Source organism: Rhopilema esculentum, unplaced genomic scaffold, assembly GCF_057945365.1.
Source record: "Rhopilema esculentum isolate cy_ngs unplaced genomic scaffold, ASM5794536v1 HiC_scaffold_37, whole genome shotgun sequence".
Classification (NCBI taxonomy): domain Eukaryota; kingdom Metazoa; phylum Cnidaria; class Scyphozoa; order Rhizostomeae; family Rhizostomatidae; genus Rhopilema; species Rhopilema esculentum.
This window is the reverse complement of record NW_028300848.1, coordinates 210,720-228,227: the sequence shown is the minus strand read 5'-3', so window position 1 is coordinate 228,227 and position 17,508 is coordinate 210,720. Positions and strand designations below refer to the sequence as shown.

The 17,508-nt window shown below is 35.7% G+C and overlaps 1 protein-coding gene across 6 annotated transcripts in view; it reads left to right on the top strand.

Moving 5' to 3' along the window:
* The first annotated feature begins 14,965 nt into the window (after positions 1 to 14,965).
* LOC148957101 (uncharacterized) overlaps positions 14,966 to 17,508 on the top strand; it is a 73,919-nt gene continuing 71,376 nt past the window's right edge. For all 6 annotated transcript variants that reach the window (XM_089115901.1, XM_089115900.1, XM_089115899.1 and 3 more), the window contains exons 1-2: positions 14,966 to 15,245; positions 16,914 to 17,028. In XM_089115901.1, the coding sequence (XP_088972027.1) occupies positions 15,155 to 15,245; positions 16,914 to 17,028 (206 nt within the window). In that variant the 5' untranslated portion in view covers positions 14,966 to 15,154. The remainder of the gene's footprint in view (positions 15,246 to 16,913; positions 17,029 to 17,508) is intronic.

The window sequence follows — 17,508 nt, the reverse complement described above, 5'->3', positions numbered from 1 at the left end:
CGGCAAAGAAAATGGAGGATTTGAAAAACACCATTGGCTGAATCTCGCCGTTAGTCCATTTAAAAGATTCAAAACCATTCTGCAAACATTGAAATTCCTTCCTTTTAGGGTTGGCTTCCATTTTCCCACGAGCTTGCTTATTTTGGGGCGCTTCTGTATTCTCCATTTATTCAAATTGTTTAAAAAATTCAGAGATGGCTAAGAGATAAATCGAAATGATGAAATCTATCTCCATTATGGACATGCGCATTAAAAATCATTCGCTTATTTTGGCGCGCAAATTGCAGAACGGAACGATTGCGTTCCCGTCTGAACATAAACAAAAATCGATACGCAATCGCTCCGTTACCGTGTGAACAGTATACCTTTTCGTTCCAGAAACTGGAACAAAAATGGAACGGAACGATTGCGTTCCCGTGTGAACGGGGCCTTAGATTTTAGGGCCGATACGTGCCTTGGGTGCAATTTCTTTTCATCCTTCGTTCACTTGTTTAGCTTCGAAGCTACCTCGATACGTAATTACTTTCCAAGAGTTACTCTTATCACGCAATGAGAATGTATCGTGTTAACGCATGTATTAACTTCCATGTATAAAGCTGTATCGACAAGGTCCTGTTGTGATTTTTGTCTCTCTATTGAACTATTCGTTTTGAAATCTCGGAACATGGCTTGCCAGTAATACTTGTACCCATTCCCATAACCTTCCGATCTAAGAAAGCTGGATGCATCTTTCCTTCAAATGACTAAGACAGACATTCTGATAGCTGCAACATCGTCCGTAATTGTGATGATTGAGTACAAAAGATATCAACTCGGGAACTCGCGCTGCTGTTAAAGTTGGAGTACATTGCTTAGTGACAATGATGACGAATCGACTGTCTTTCATTGCTGGCAAAGGCTCTTCTTCAGTAGAGTCAAGACAAATTTTTATTAGAATGTCTTCCTTTTTCTTGCATTTTTGTTCAATACTTAATTTCCCAAAGCGTGCAAATATATCAGCTCAAAGCCATTCTTGAGTTGCTGAATAACACGAAGATAAAAACTTCAAAATCAAGGTAAAGCAACCTGAGTTACGACCATCAGCCTTTGATATCCACGTGCTTGTAAACTGCAGAACCGCCATTTTGATGACGTCATGCAAACTTTAAATAGCAATAACTCGTTATCTACAAGTCTGATGGAGTTTATTCTTTAGAACTTTTTGTTCCTTTTACAATGCCAAACAAGATAGTTGGAGCAATTTTTCAATAAAGAAAAGTAAATATTTTGATGACCGGTGGAAATGACGTCATCGATCTCGTTATTTCTGTTGTGTTACAAAAAAGTTTCCAAGGCTTGAAGTATTCAGCAAGACTAAAGTACCCAAATCAAGAGCAAAAACTAAGGTTAGGCACTTTGCTCGATTTTTCTAAGAAATTCCCTGTCTATTAGAAACATGTTTCAAAATGTTTGTTTTTTTCAAAGCCATTTTTAAATTATGCACACGAAAAGATTGTTTGCATAAACAACGACTTTCTACTTTCATGGGCTCCAACACAGGCTGGAAAGTGAGGAGGGTTAGGCCAAATTTAACAACTATAACAAAAGATTATGAAAAAAGCTCTATTGTTTTCCAAAAAAATTGGAGGGGCATGGCCCCCGGCCCCTTCGTCAGAGGCCCTGGCTTTCTTCGAGTGTAAAACTGTTACCAGGATGAGTAATGGAAACAGATTCTTTGGGACTGAATTTTAATGGGGGTTTTAGGATAAAAAACTTGCCAGCAAGATTGACATAGAACAGGGGTGGGCAACCTGTTTTGAGCATGGGCCAGATTCTTCAAACCTTTTCTTAAGCGGGCCATGTGTGATAAAAAAAACGAATACGACAGTCTTGTAATAATGATAACAATAATGATAAAAATTTTATTTCGATTCAGTTATCAGCAATTACAAACCTCTCTATTGACAAGATAAAATAAGTTCTCTTAGTTTATCTTGCTGTTACATAGGTACTTTTCAACTGGCTTGCCCGGGTTCACAAGAGAATAGTATTACAGTCGTAAGTGCAAATGGAAAAACTGAAAAAAACAACCAAAATTATACAGGATATTTTTTAGGGTTTGGAAAAAACATAATAGGGAGGAAATACAGAGCTATCCACCAACCAGCATTTAGTGTTTTAGCTCAGGCTATTCACTTTATTGTTCGTGAATATTAGCATTAATTTATCCAGTATGGGATCCGTCAGGCTGGAAATTGAGAAATTGCAAAATCGTGAAAATTGTGATCCCTATCGCCTTTTAAAAATTGGAGCAAAAATGATACGTTACAACGGATAGCGAAAAAATATTTCCTTGATTCCTGGTTTTGAAGATTATAATCTCATTTTGAATTGAAACATTCATTCAGTTTTTGTGACGTCTCAGAATATCACCCTTGCCAACCAAAGAAATTATAATATGATCTAATATCTCGCGGGCCACAAAAATTCTCTTCAAGAACCGGATTCTGGCCCGCGGGCCGTACGTTGCCCACCCCTGGCCATAGAATGTTTCTGTAGATGTGGCCTTTCTCGGTAAAGGCCAACTCTCTTCAATTCTCGGTAAAGCAAACATTTGCTAGATTTGCCGACAATTGCAGACAACATATTTGAACAAGGTCTATGAATTTGGCTGCAATGCTTGAAATTGGAAATATATCTTGCTCTGTCCTCCAACATCTCAATTTATCTGCAGTTTCTTGGCTGTCACGAACGACTATATTATTTGCTATTTCAGCAGTGACGCAAATCAGATCAATGTTTCATTTCAAGTGAAAGTGCTCCAAAAATATAATGGTACTTGCATCTATGTACCGGGCTTCAAACTCAGAAACGTCATACAGAAATTCAAGAATTTGAACATTTGAATAAATTTGAACAAATTTGAGGCAATTTCATTTTGAATTAGCGTTCAATTTTCCTGGTTCTTATGAAGGCTTTTTTGGCTACCAGAGTTATTAGCAGAATGACTGGAATGAAATTAAAAATAATGTTCAATTTTTTAGCATAACGGATAAAAACGTATGTCTGGTTTGATTGTCAGAAGGAGACAAACCTAACTCAAACTTCTTGAAACGTTTCCATAACAGTCAAGTCCCGCTGTAGCGGGAGTTTGTTATACACAGAGTATTCTGAGATATGTTGATAAGGATATGGAACAATTGATTCTTTAAATTGTCAATTCTTGGGAAGTAAAATGGATATGGTAGGGTAGTGAGTGTGTTAAAAGACGCCAGGCACGAGGCCAATGGGGGCACGGATTCAGGGCCTATTTTACGGAAATTTTCCAAGACCACACTTTAAGAAAAGAAGGCTGTATATGAAGCATGGAATTTCAAAGTATCGACCGCTGCCGTAGAGAGCGTTTTTCTTTATTCGTGCAAAACAAAAAATATTAAACATAACACGATTTCAAATATGTTTCTATTATAGCCTATTCTTTATGGACTCCGACAGTAACAGTAGCTTGAGGTTAATATTGCTAGAAGCTCTATAATTCATAGTTATTTTAATATTGAAGGACACGTTGAGCCAAAAAATTTAAAAAGCGGGGGTTCTAATAAGAGCAGGGGGCGATAAGATTTTGAAAAATTAATGATGGGGGGAGTCTATTTATTGGGGGCCTTGGAGTAAGCTGATCAGTTTCAATTATTTCAGGTTTCAAAAATCGACATCAGCGTTAGCGTAAGAGGATGATATAGAGAATCGATATAAAAATTAATGACAATAACCCCTGTGCAATTATTGAACAGAGTAAGAGTTTGGCGAATTTAGGCTACCTGTATGCAATCATATTATCTCCAGTTTAGGAGCGTAATTCTAAAATGCGCACGATAAAAATCTAGAATGACCCTTACATATTGAAAAAATCATAGACTTTTAGCCTTGAGATTTTTTCGTTTGCAGCAGTTCGAAGTTTGTAGTGCACTTTCACGCAGCTTGGTGGCTGTTTGGCCGCCATTGTTGCTATTGTCGCTAGATTCAGGGGTCTTTTACAAGCTGATTTCGTGCGAAGCGAATTTTTCGCCGCGAATGCGCGAAAAATATGCGCAGAAGTGGAGATTAGAAAATTCGCAGCGAATTCGCAGCGAATAATTCGCTGCGAAAAAGTAGAAACCATTCCTACTTTTTCGCTGCGAATTTTTTCGCCATGTAAAATAAACCAATCAGAACAGCAATTGAAGACATCTGACACAAACCCAAAGGAAGGGCTAGACCAAATGGTGCAAGGCAATGTAAATATATCTAAATCAAAAGTATGCAAAACGACAGAAAACTACGCAATGGTTCAAACAACAACATGGGTGAAGAATGAGTAACCTATGACTAGGCCTAAACAATGCTGGGAAAATCCCGCACCTATAACATAAACAATGGAATGGGACGTTTCTAGCAACAGGCGTCTTTGGTGCAATAAACGATAAAAGCTCCTCATATGTAGTCGGCGACATTCGAAAGTAATTATTCCTGACAATGTAAGCGTAAGTCACTTACCAAAAGATGAAATTGCCCCTTCTGCAGACGTTCTGAATAAATTTTCCGAACCAAGTACCCATTTATTTGCTCTTTTGCTCGCTTTTTTTTCAATAACAACAATCTTCGAACAGACGCCATTTTCTTTGGCATTATTCGCGGCGAATTCGCAAAAGAAATTCTGCCAGTGGAAATTAAACTTCGAATTCGCAGCGAATTCGCAGGAGAAAAATTCGTGGCGAAAAATTCGCTTCGCGCGAAAAATTCGTCTCGTGTAAATCAGGCTTAAGTCAGTTGACTCACGAGAAAGTATTTACAAGTCTACTACCTTGGGTACCAGAGCCCCATAAATCCGGGGATAAAGTATTGTAGACAGCTGTGGTGGCAAAGAATGAATTGTTTCTGTTTGAGAAATTAGTGTCTGTGACTAGTTTCTAACTTTTTTTCTGAGAATAAATAATTGAGACTCTGGTTCCCAGGGTACAAGTCTACAGAGAGCGAATGAGTTCACAATGGCAATTTTGCATCATTTTGAGTTAGTACTGGACTTGCTACAAGTCTCTCTCTATCCATTAAAGAAAAGGAAAAAGAAAAAATGGGAGGGAAGGAGAGAGAGAGACTTGTAACAAGTCCAAGTTAGTGCTTGTTACATATGGTTAACAGTGAACCAATTGTGCTAGCAGGTGCCGAATTCCCGCGATCTCATATTCCAAATATCATTGCACAAGTTTTCTTTCTTGAGAAGGAGGTTATCACAAAGATCATGCATTTGTGGCGCTGATTTGCCAGTAAAATCATAATCATCGTCGTTCCTCGAATCTGAAGTGGGAGTGCTAGCTAAAGAGCAAAAAAACTTTGTTTGCAAATCATGAGATCTTACTATTTTGGTGCAAGGCTGTTTTGTACTGCCGCTAGTCTTCATATTGTATCTTAATGAACCTTTCCTGTGCAGAGTTAGGTTTCTGACTGTTACCTCTTACTGACTGCAACCGTCCAACATGTAGCGATTGTGTTATTTGATTCAATCTGAAAGAACAAAAGACGGCGTTCTTAACTGGAGAAAAAACCCTCATCCTAAACGCTTGCTGTCTACCTATTTACAGATGATGCTAATGCTGGAACGATTTTTCTGTATGTGTACACAAAGATGACCATCTGACATTTTTTTCAAACACTAATTCTATTTTGAAAAGAGTTTGAAATGACTGATAGTCACCATCCACTCACAGTCCTTCTTTTTTCTTAAAAAGTTTAATTTTCAAGTTTTCTTGGAAAGGGATGCTTTTCTCTCTCTCAGCTTGGAGATTCAAAGAGTTTCTTCTTAAGAGTTCTCCTTTTACAAAATATCCAATCTCGTAGTTTTGTAAGTTGATGAATATTTGTATGTAGCTGCGAATTTCCCTTTTACCCCAGGGGCATCTATAACCTCTCTGTGCCCTTGAAAATATTTGATACAATAAAAGACAGTACTTAAGATAATCAAACACAAAATATACAACAATATCAAAAAAATTTTCGGAATGCAAATTTGAATTGCATATCTCTGTTGGCGTTAATTAGCTGTTTATTAGCTATTATTGTGTAAACCAACATTAAATGAATTGAATAAAAAAATTCAATTCCATAAAGATAAGTCGAACTTTCCATTCAAAACATGATATTGCTATTTTCAAACGTATTTCCCACTGGAGAAAAAATAAATCTAGGAAAAACAATGAAAAAAACAAGAAAACATAAAAAGCAAAAATAAGTCACTGCTATTTTGTTCAGTTCATGTCATGAATAACTTGTCAAAAGTGAAATCGATCGACCTTTTGCACCATCAATTGCCTTTAATGAGACCTCAATCGTGACATCAAAAATCATTAATGGATTGTTCTTATAGCTACTTTATTAAAAGGCGTGTTCAGCAAATATTTCTTAAGGGTCCGCTCAAAAATCACCAATTTTCATCAAAATGTGCAGTGACGAATTTGATCCAAGATGGATCTTGTCTGAAAATTTAGGCCTGAACATTTAATCCTTTGGTCAAGGAACAACATAAAAAATTGGTGGAACATAACGAGATTGCTGATTGAGATTTTCGATTATATTGAATTTGCATTGAAACTCACTGAAACAATTTTCCAACGAAATATCTTCGGATACAGGAGGAAATCTCAACAGAATTTTAAAAGAGCTTATTTTCGGTCTTAGAAGATTCCATTTCTGTATTTATTTAATTAAAACCAGTTGTTTTCAATTACATTCAACAGAGGCTTTGACTTTGACGGGGTTATTGAAAGACCATTATGTTGTTGTTTTTGGAAATTTATGTCACAATTGCAACATGGTTTAATGTCTTGCTTAAAAATCAATGGTCTTTGCAAAGAATTATTAGTTGTTTCTGTACTTGCCTGGGGGGTTTCCACAAATAATTAGACATAATATTTAGCTTTGATTGACATCGCCCATAACGCCAGCTGGTCGCCGCAATTAGGCCCAACCAATAGTCTGCCTGCCCTGGCCTACCATTTTATGAATTTTAGTCAGCATTGTTAACTTATTGTCGTTGTAAATAAAATGCGTTGTAAACTTGCTGAAACCAAACTTTCTTGCAGTTTTAGCAAGCAAATTAAACGCTAGACCCAAATTTTTTATTGCTTTCCATTCTCTTTCTGGTCGTTATCTGTTTTCAGCATTGAAACTAAAACATTGATATTTTCCATTTCTCCTTGACATTTTGTTAGCTTTCTATCAAAGAAATTAATTGAATTTGCTAGGATTTGCATTTTGGCTGACGCCATTTCTAGAATCCCGCCAAAACAGCAAGATTTGTTCAACCAATGTTTGTTTGAAACCATAAGAAAGAACAAGCACAGCTTGTCAAAACTAAGAAAAAACAGTGTAATACCAACCTCAGCCAGATCACATTGGGCCCCCTCACAAAATCTTGTGCCTATAGGAGATCTTGGATCCAGTTTGTTGTTAGAATAGGGTGCCAAACTTGAAAGGGGCGTGTGTCAGTATAGATATACTATACTGCTATATATAACATATACAAACATGTATACATGTTGTCTTTTATAATTTTGAGTCTTTGCTAGCTCATCAGCCAATCCACCAGGTAGAGCATTTCGGGGCTTATGATCAGTATGCTCCTTTACACCTGGGTGCTCCCTCACCCCTGCGTCCAGGGATGATGCCAGCAATGGTATATCATTGTATCGTGGTGTTCTATAGAAAAGAACGTGATGTCCACGTTCATGTGTATCCAGTTTATTTATGTAGCCTCGCCATAGAGGTATACATATACAACGTATTCAACAAGAATATACTACGAGCTCACAGTGTCAATGGAGGGACAGTGGTTAGGCAAAGAAAGTGTAATAGTGACATCTATATACATGTACAAATAATTGCGTACTCTTATATAAGTACAAGAGCGGTGTGCATAAAGATATTTGGGTTATTCAGACTGTGTGTATAGTATAGATATACATTGAAATTGTGGCATCGATACATCGTACTGTATTATCCAGTTCCCCTTCAGTACTGTATTATCCAGACAAAACATTTGTACTGTTCCCAGGGACGAAAAAATTAATTAATTTTTTAGAGTAATATCAGGAAACTAACAGTTAAATTCTTTTGTGTGGAGATCACAGCACTTATAGTGCACACAGACTGTGTTTAGGTTGTCGAGGGACAGTCTGTGTTTAGGGTGTCCGGACTCATGCCCCCCTTCCAGGGAAAATTTAGATTTTCGATGAATCCCTTTGGCTCTGCTGGCCTTTAGAGACCTAATTAACAGAAAATTTAGTTGTTTAATTGCTTCATCCTAGATTAGCCCATATGTTATATCTCAAGTCACTTCCACAAACGTACAGTTTTATGTGCACAAGAAACAAGAAATAACGATAAAAAGTGCATTCAAAGCTAATACATAATGAAACCAGCACTTATTAGGTTTTTTCATAAAGGATAAACTAAACAGATGACTTTTAACTCAAAACATTGACTTCATACTATGACTTCATGTTTCTAACGCGTAGATACCTCAGGCTTCTTTTTCAAGAGGCATACATTGATTTTGAGAAGAAAGTTGGGTCGGGCCTAATTTTCTTAACGGTTGCGTTTTGTTTGGCCTTTAATAATATTTCTTTAAAGTTCGTTGGAATATTTACTTCATTTTGTATCAAATGACATGATGCATTTAAAGATATGTTAGAAACGCCTTTTTTAGCCTTATGAGTAACTGGAATCCTCCACTTATTGGTTTGGACTGACTCTTTCCATTATTTGTTACCCCTACACTCCCCTAATTTGCCTCTTGACTGTTAGTTGAATTGTATGCATGTTTTGAGCTTGTTTAGCTGCCCCAAAGTACAAGTTTAGCAAAACAAAGGTAAATATTTTATCTGGCGCTTTGGATTCCCCTCCAAGGTGCCAAATGAACACAACAGTTGCAAAGAGAACAAAACCCTCATTCTACCACATCGTAGGGTCTCTTGAAAGTTCCCAAACGTGTTCTTGACGCATTGTTATTTAGTTTATCTGCTTGGATTGGCTTCTAAAAGACAGTCAATTTTGTACGTGAGTCGATCCAACTTGTCCTGACACCCTCATGAAAAATTATTTTTCTTTGCGTCCCTGTGCTCATGTAGGGGTCAGTAAATTTTGTCTTTTTGCTTCATTTCTCATGGAAGGACCTATTTGTTTCGACGATACAACGATAGGGTGGATTTTTTCCCTATTACAAAGTAATGAAATCCATCTTAAGACTGGAATTGATCAAACGTTCTAAAAGCATGCCTTAAAAATAGCAGAATTTTTAAACGATTTCAAGAAAATGACTGCAAGAAATATTTTGAAATGCATTTTAAATAATAATAATAATAATAATATCATATTTATACAGGTTAACTTTGGTCAGCAACAACGTGCTGTTATCAATAAAGGACCTGTCTAAATTATACATGGATTACCGAAATAAAAATTAAATACATGATGAAAATGAAATCTTAAAAGTCGAAGTTAAAATTTTTACAAAAAGTCTTAAATCTTAGAATTGATGTTTCACACTTCATTTCGTCTGTTAGTTTATTAAAAATCTTTGCTCCTTGAAAGTAAAAGGCCTTCTTGCCTGCTTCTGATTGGACTTTGGGCAAAACAATATTTTTTGCATTGGCACGAGTACACTGCCTGTGTTTTACTCTATTGAAGTAGTTTCGAAAGGCGTGTGGCGATACGCTATTCAAACTTTTGAAAACTTCAAGAGCACACATCTTGTTTCGTATACTACTGACTTTTTCCAGCTGTACACTGTCCCTGTTGCCATTTATTACTTTCAGTGCCCGTCTCTGAATGTTCTCATACACCATCTTTTTTGATGGTGCCATGTGAAGGAACACATTGTTACAATAAAGCAGAATTGGTAAAATTGTTACCTTGTAAATTGTTTCTGCTGTGTAAGGACTTATATTATGCCGTATACGCGACAATAACTTTACTCTAGATGAGGCTTTTTTTATTGTTTTTTCGAAATGATCAGAAAATGTCAGGTTCTTGTCCATCTTTACTCCTAGATATTCGTATTCTTTAGATTCTGTGATCTTTGTGTTATTGATCTTGATCTCCATAGGTTTTGATTTCGAAGTTCTCTGGTGTGTACCATAAAGGACGCACTCGGTCTTGGTCTTTTTAAGATTAATAACGAGATTATTTTGCTGAAGCCAGTAAGCAATCTGTTTTAGATCACTGTTTAACTTTTCTTCGATAATATCACAATTTTTACCAGCAACGTACAAAACAGAATCATCAGCATAGAGGGTCATTTCACATTGGCTTAAATTTTCATCGATATCGTTTATTAGTAAGGTAAAAAGCAATGGACCCAATATGGATCCCTGCGGTACTCCACAGGAAATAGCTTGACTTTCTGACAAGGCTCCATCATATGATACAATTTGCGTTCTACCAAACAGATAGCTCTCGAACCAGCAAAGCTCCTTGTTTTTAATACCATAATGAAGAAGTTTAGATAGGAGTCTCTCATGGTCCACTGTGTCAAAAGCCTTTCGCAGGTCAATAAATACAGCTCCAGTCATAAGGCCCCTGTCCATATTAGTTCTGATGAAATCTGAGAAAAATGTAACTGCATGTTGAGTAGATGATCGCTTTCGAAAACCAAACTGTCTCTCCGAAAGCATATTATTAGCCTCAAGATAGTCATAGGCTAATCTAAAGGGCGTGGTCGCAAAAATTGTCAGCTCGCTACGCTCGCAAGAAAGCCTCTATTCAGAGTTATACCAAGGGCCTCCGACAACCTCTCGCCGACCCTTCCCAATGTTGGTTTTTTAGTCAAATAAAGCTATTAACTCGAGCCCTCCCCCTACTTTGAATTTCTTGGCACCGCCCCTTGACTGCCAGTATTGTCAGAAAAAAGACAATAGTGTTAGTTATGGAGGGCGCCATTTTGATGCTGGCCCCCTAAGGCGAAAAGGGCCAGGCCGCCACTGGACTCGACTCTTCACAAACGAGGCTATTGCCTCGAGCGCGCGATTCTCCTTGAAAAAGCCCGCCACTTCTGTTCTGTCTGATTCTGATAAACAATTGTGATTATTCTCGAAGACGAGAAAAAGCCAAAAGGGGGCTATCTGCTAGCATCATTAATATTTTCTTGGCTTTATCGTCATCAAGGCCCTCGAATTCCCCTTCGTCGCTGCTTGAAGAGCTAGCATTGATCTGTCCTTCTTTGTAGATATCTGAACGTTCATCGTAAGTGAGGTCGAATTGACTGAAACTTTCCATCTTCAAATTATTCGAAACAAAAAAACAGAAATCCGAAGATATCACGTAACAAAATAAACACAACTTTGGCGGGCAAAATTCAGATATTGCATATTGCGCATGCGTTGATTCACAAAAGTCGAGCAGAATGTCGAGAGCCTGGCCAAACGCACTCGACAACCTTCAACAACACCTGAAACAATAGAAATGTTGAGCGTTACCACTCGACAATTTTGAACTTGTTCAAATTTGTCTCGACAACGCTCGACAAGGCTCAACAACACTCGACAAGGTGGCTAAACGTTGTCGAGTGAAATGTCGAGTATGGTGGCCCATTAGTGCCACACGGTATTTTTTGTTTTCAATCTTGTTTTCATTATCTTCGCTTTTAATTCTAATTTTTTGTTTCCATTTCATTTCTGATCCATTTTTATTTAATTCGAAAACTTAAAAAAAAATTTTTGAAAAGAAAAAAAAAATTTAAATTTTTTTGAAAAGAAAAAAAAGTAAAAGCAATTGGAAAAAGACAGGTGGCCCATCGGTGCCATCGCGAGAAGTGCCATCACTGATGCAAAGGAAACGTTAATTTTACGGGTAAAATAAAAACACTGATACACAGTCCATACCAAGGGAATGCAAAATAGAGTTTTCTCCATTCCTGCTTTGAAATTCTTTTTATTCTGAACTTCCACAAACACGAGAAAAGGATATATTTCCCGCCTTTCTTACACGGCATCATCGGGCATGGCACTGATGGGCTCTTTTCTCGTGTTTGTGGAAGTCCAGAATAAAAAGAATTTCAAAGCAGGAATGGAGAAAACTCTATTTTGCATTCCCTTGGTATGGACTGTGTATCAGTGTTTTATTTTACCCGTAAAATTAACGTTTCCTTTGCATCAGTGATGGCACTTCTCGCGATGGCACCGATGGGCCACCTGTCTTTTTCCAATTGCTTTTACTTTTTTTTCTTTTCAAAAAAATTTAAATTTTTTTTTCTTTTCAAAAAATTTTAAATTTTTTTTTCTTTTCAAAATTTTTTTTTTAAGTTTTCGAATTAAATAAAAATGGATCAGAAATGAAATGGAAATAAAAAATTAGAATTAAAAGCGAAGATAATGAAAACAAGATTGAAAACAATATTGAAAACAAGAAAATACCGTGTGGCACTAATGGGCCACCATAGGTCGAGAGGGTTTGGCCGGGGCTTAATACTTTTGTCACGTAAGTGAGAAAGGTTCCAAATGCTACCTTGCTTTCATTTAATTTTTTAGAAATTCGAAGAGGGTTTTCCTTGCTCTGAGCATTGATGACAATTTAAATGTTTGATAATCAGTTTGCTAGTCATCTCTTTCCTTTGATAAATAAATATCATTCTTATAAGAAATTTAGCATTAACAGCATGAATGTCCCGTTAGAAATGAAAATATGAAGTATGATTAATATTGAGATTTGGGGGCAAAAGACATACACAATTTGTTTGATGTTTTTTTAGTGTTTTAAAAAATGTTTTTTTCCTTGCCAAATTATGGGTATAGCTTTCATTATGTCTGCAGAATTATAGAATTATAGGTCACATTTTCTCAATCATGTGCGGAACAATGGGTCCAAATTTTGAACAAAAATTGCACGTCCCCGTCCAAAACTACACTTACGTTCAAAAAGTATTGGGACGAATTCGATAAACGAATTATGGCGTTCCGTTGGATTCGGTTTTGCAACGGAAACTTTTTCAGATTTGGGCAGTCTTTCTACAAATAATCTAGGCCTACGTTTCCCCAAAATGGAATAACAAGTTAGGAAAATGCTTCAACTTATGAAGCATAACCAAGAAAACAAAGGATTCTTTCGATTTTCCTGATTTTAACAACAAAATATGCAGAAGGGATGTATGGCCTAACAATGGCAAAGTCACATGACCTTCCAAAAATTTTAGAGCTGTCCAAACAAATACAACTTTTTAATTTCACGTTTGCATAACAAAAAAACTCATAAAAGAAATTATAAAATCAAACTTTTAAGCTTCAAAAAAAGTTTACTTCATCGACGAAAATGCTACAATTTTATTAAATTATTGCATTTATTCAAGCTACTTTTAAAATTGCGTAACATTAAAGGAGAAGCCATTGTACTCATCATCGATGAGTAATTTTTGCTTTGAGAGAGCATTTGTTTTTCTTATAACGCTGGGAAATTTGTATTTTTCATAACTTTATAGCCATGTTTTTGCTTATGTTCCATTATTTAGCTTCTTTTTACATGGATTCAAACCGTCTGGTAAGAATTCAAACCTATTACTTTGCAGTTCCCTCAGTAAAGAACTGTCGTCCCTCGGCGTCGTAAACTTCTTCGGTCTGCCAATCCTTGGTAAATTTTTTACTGTTCTTGTACCGAAAAACTTTTTACACACCAGAAAAGCTGCACTCAATGAGCAGCCGACAATTGATGCAATATCGTGAAATCCATTTGCTTTATTTTAGTAGAAAGCAATTTGTATACGCTTCTCTTAACTCAGTTCTTGAGTTTTCAGAGCTTCCATGTTTTCGTCTCGAGACCTATAGAAATTTTATGATCGATGATTTTTTAATTTTTTGGCGTACATAAAAGGCTTCAAAATATCAACAATGTCTTGTGAAAATTTCATGGAAATAACTGCCGTACTTTTTTAATGAGAAAGATTTTAAAAAAGTCTTTCCGAATTTGTTGCATAAAATGTCTTCGAAGTTTCGAAGGGTGTCCCAATACTTTTTGAACGTAAGTGTAGGTATAGCTACCAACGAGTGAAGTACGTATCTTTCACGACATTAAAAGGTTCTATATTTTTTGTTAATGTTATCAAAACAAATCAAATACGTGTCTTATACACAATGCATCTAAATCTCGGTTTCGAGTTAGATTTGTCAATTTTTAGCTTCGTTTTATCCAAAAAATTGTTCAATTGGAATCTTCATCTTGAAATTTGTGTGTGCGGAAGGTGTTGTTTGGACAGTCAGAGCGCGAAAAACGACGTTTTCAAAATTTAGCTTTTCCTCTTTTACAAGAGTTCTGGAATTTGCTGCTGCAGTGGAACAATTTTCAATATAGGCTAACCTAAAAATGATGATTTCAAATCTGAAGTGTACATACAACAAGAAAGTCGAAATTTTGGCGGTATCTCCTTGAAAAGCAGCCAGTTCTCAGAGAAATTAATACAAAGCTGTATGATATTTCGAAAATTGAAATAGATTTGAATTATTACCTGATAATAATCAAATTTTATTAGTTAACGTGTTAGTTAGTCAGTAATAGGCTGTATTTATTGATCACAAGAGATATCGAATTGTGTTGCCTACCTATGGCTTGAGTCGCCATGGTAACAGCGAAACCTCAGAAAAAGCAGCGACAAATAAATTCGATTTTTATATAAAATTTCACTATCAACATACCCAGGTCATTATTACTTATCGCTAGTGCTTTAGGCATAAGATTCAGTTATTTTTGAGCGAAAAGTTGCCAATTTTCTTCTTAATAAACAATCAACAAACGGTTGCTAACTAACGGAACGCAGAGGCGTTGAGAAACATTATCTATAGGCTCTGTGGGATCATAGTATTATGTGAAGTATTGAAATAGCATTTCAACCAATGAGATATCAAAAAGACAAAGACACAGCTAACTCAAGCCGGGATATTTGCCTCGGATTCCCAATGGGGACAGGGTATCCAAATCCAAGTGATCGGTTGCTTTCTCGTTACACAAGTAAAACGTAAAAGGAGTAAGAATTTTATTTTGAAAGAACAGAATAAATTGCGAATATTCCAAAGTTAAATAAACTTTATCTCTATGGACAGAAGCCGATGATTGAGGTATCAGAGAAGTTACTGAACCAGTCAGAAGGCATTTCTGATTTCTCCTAATGGCCGGATTGTTGTCATTTGGCCTAAAAATCTTATCGTTCAACATACTAATACTTGCGTTCTCTCTTGTCATTTTTCACGGAGAAGCAGGTTTGTACCCTGAATTTTGAACCAATCTGAATAGCTCAGTAATTTTATTTGGCCTAGTAATCTCATGAAATTTTATGACACGATTTGTTAAACAATTTCTCCACATCTTTAAAGTTTGTTTGCATTGCACATTATTTTCAATTGACCGCCAAGACTGATACGTACCATGATGTTAAGCTAAATATAATTAGTTTCAACCAATAAAGTGCAATATAGGCAATGAAATATCCAGCAAAATTCAACATCACTTTAGCCATCCTAGTGGACTTATACTGAATGTAAGCTGTTTGCAGGTTCTAGCTAATTGCGGTTTGCAGTAGGCCCTTTCATTTTTGTGTCTAGGTCCTCCTCAGTTTTGAACAATAGATTACCTCCCTTCTTTTTATATTTAAAGTTTGACGAAAAAGAATAATAGACATTAATAATATAAAGCTAAGTAAAAATAACTAGAAAACATTTTTTAGGTACCCTGGGTTTAAAAGAAAGGGTTGAAATATTTTTATGCTAGTTAGGTCCTTTAATTAATTGTAACTTGAGCTTTTTTGAAAAATAGAATAAGAGTATAAGAAGAAGGAAATTAGCAAAAAAAGTACAAACATTTTTGCTAGTCACTTACTTTCAACTCAGAGACTATTCAGTAGTACTGAATCATGCTGAACACTAAATACTATTCAGGAAGTTGAAACTTGGCGTGTTTCAGTTTTCTATTATTATTTTAGTTTCTTTTAATAAAAAAAATGTCTATTTTTGATTGTATTGCTATTCCTTATCATGCATCTTTTTTGAGAACCTTTAATTACAATGTGCATGTTAATGCTTTTTATCAAGCTTTCCAAAATTGTATACTTTATTTTCCTCTATATTTACAATTTTGGCAAAGCTTTCATAAAAACTTTTAAAATTTGGAAAAATACTTTTGATTTTTTGAAATATATACCAAAACTCAAGTAAAATTTATCTTTATCTTATTCCTATTTTCGTGCATTTTTTGGTCATAATATAGTTATTATGATATGATAATTATTTGCACAATTCCAACAATTAAAAACTGGGTTAATATTCATAAAGAGAACCAAAATGCAAATATTGACAAATTGCATAATGAACAATGTAGCATGATGTGATCTAACTTCCAATGAACCCCTTTTATTGAGTCCAAAAAGCTCAAATGATTTCTAAATGTAATTTTGGGTCTTTAGAATTCATAAAACCTTTAAACTTCACAAAATAGTAAACCCAGTGGTTAAGATCATTAACTGCAGACCCCAAAGTCAGTGGTATGAGTCCCTGACATGACCAAAACTTTATCATGACCAAACTTTCTCTTGGAGTCAGAAGAGTCGCCAGCTCTCTGTAATTCCAGGAGTAGGAATCGCATGGTGTTGTTACATTGAGTGGAAGGACCAGGACAGTGTTTGATAAGCATTTACAGTGTGTCTTAAAACTATTAGGTAGCAAAGAATGCAATACAATACAATACAAATACAAATACGAATACAATTTATATGCAGAACTTTAGTCTTGTTGTGATTGATCAGAATGAATTATTATCTGTATCACCAAAAACTTCCATTTAACCAAGAACCGTTACCCAAGTTAGTAATTATTTATGAACAAAAGGTACATGATGTCAAATAATGATTTTGTATTTACCCCTTTTATTCACAGAATCAGTTGTGTTTGATTGTGACCTGAACTGTACCTGCTCTAAGGCCAATTGTACTGCTGGTCAGTACTGGGCTAATTGTTCAATAGGATGTCTTCAATGCCCATCTGGACACTAGTAAGTAAATGTAGCTGTTTCAAAATTTTCAAAGCTTTTTTGAAGCTTAAAAGCTTTTTATTTGTTTTAATATTTTTTACATTAAAAATTTTAAAGTAAAAACTGTTTTTGATGATCAGCATAGTGAACTACCCAATGAAAGATCAACTCATTTATTTCTCATTTATGTAATTCTGAAGAGGGTCACTCAAACTCTAAAAATTTATTTTACCAGACCTTTCCCTGGGACGCTGGCAAAATAAATTTGCGAGGACTTTTCCACCCGCACATTTTTTCAAACCAACATTCTCATTTAATCCGTGCCGTTTAGCTTCCCAATGTTTGTACTACTTACCACTAAATATAAGGGTGTTAGTAAATAAAGAGAAAGAGGTTTTACATGTCTATGTGTTTATCAAATGGCGTTATAGATAGGAGATTTTCGTTTCCTTTTATAGCATATGTTAACAAACTATTGTATTATCTGCTAATACTTGCAAT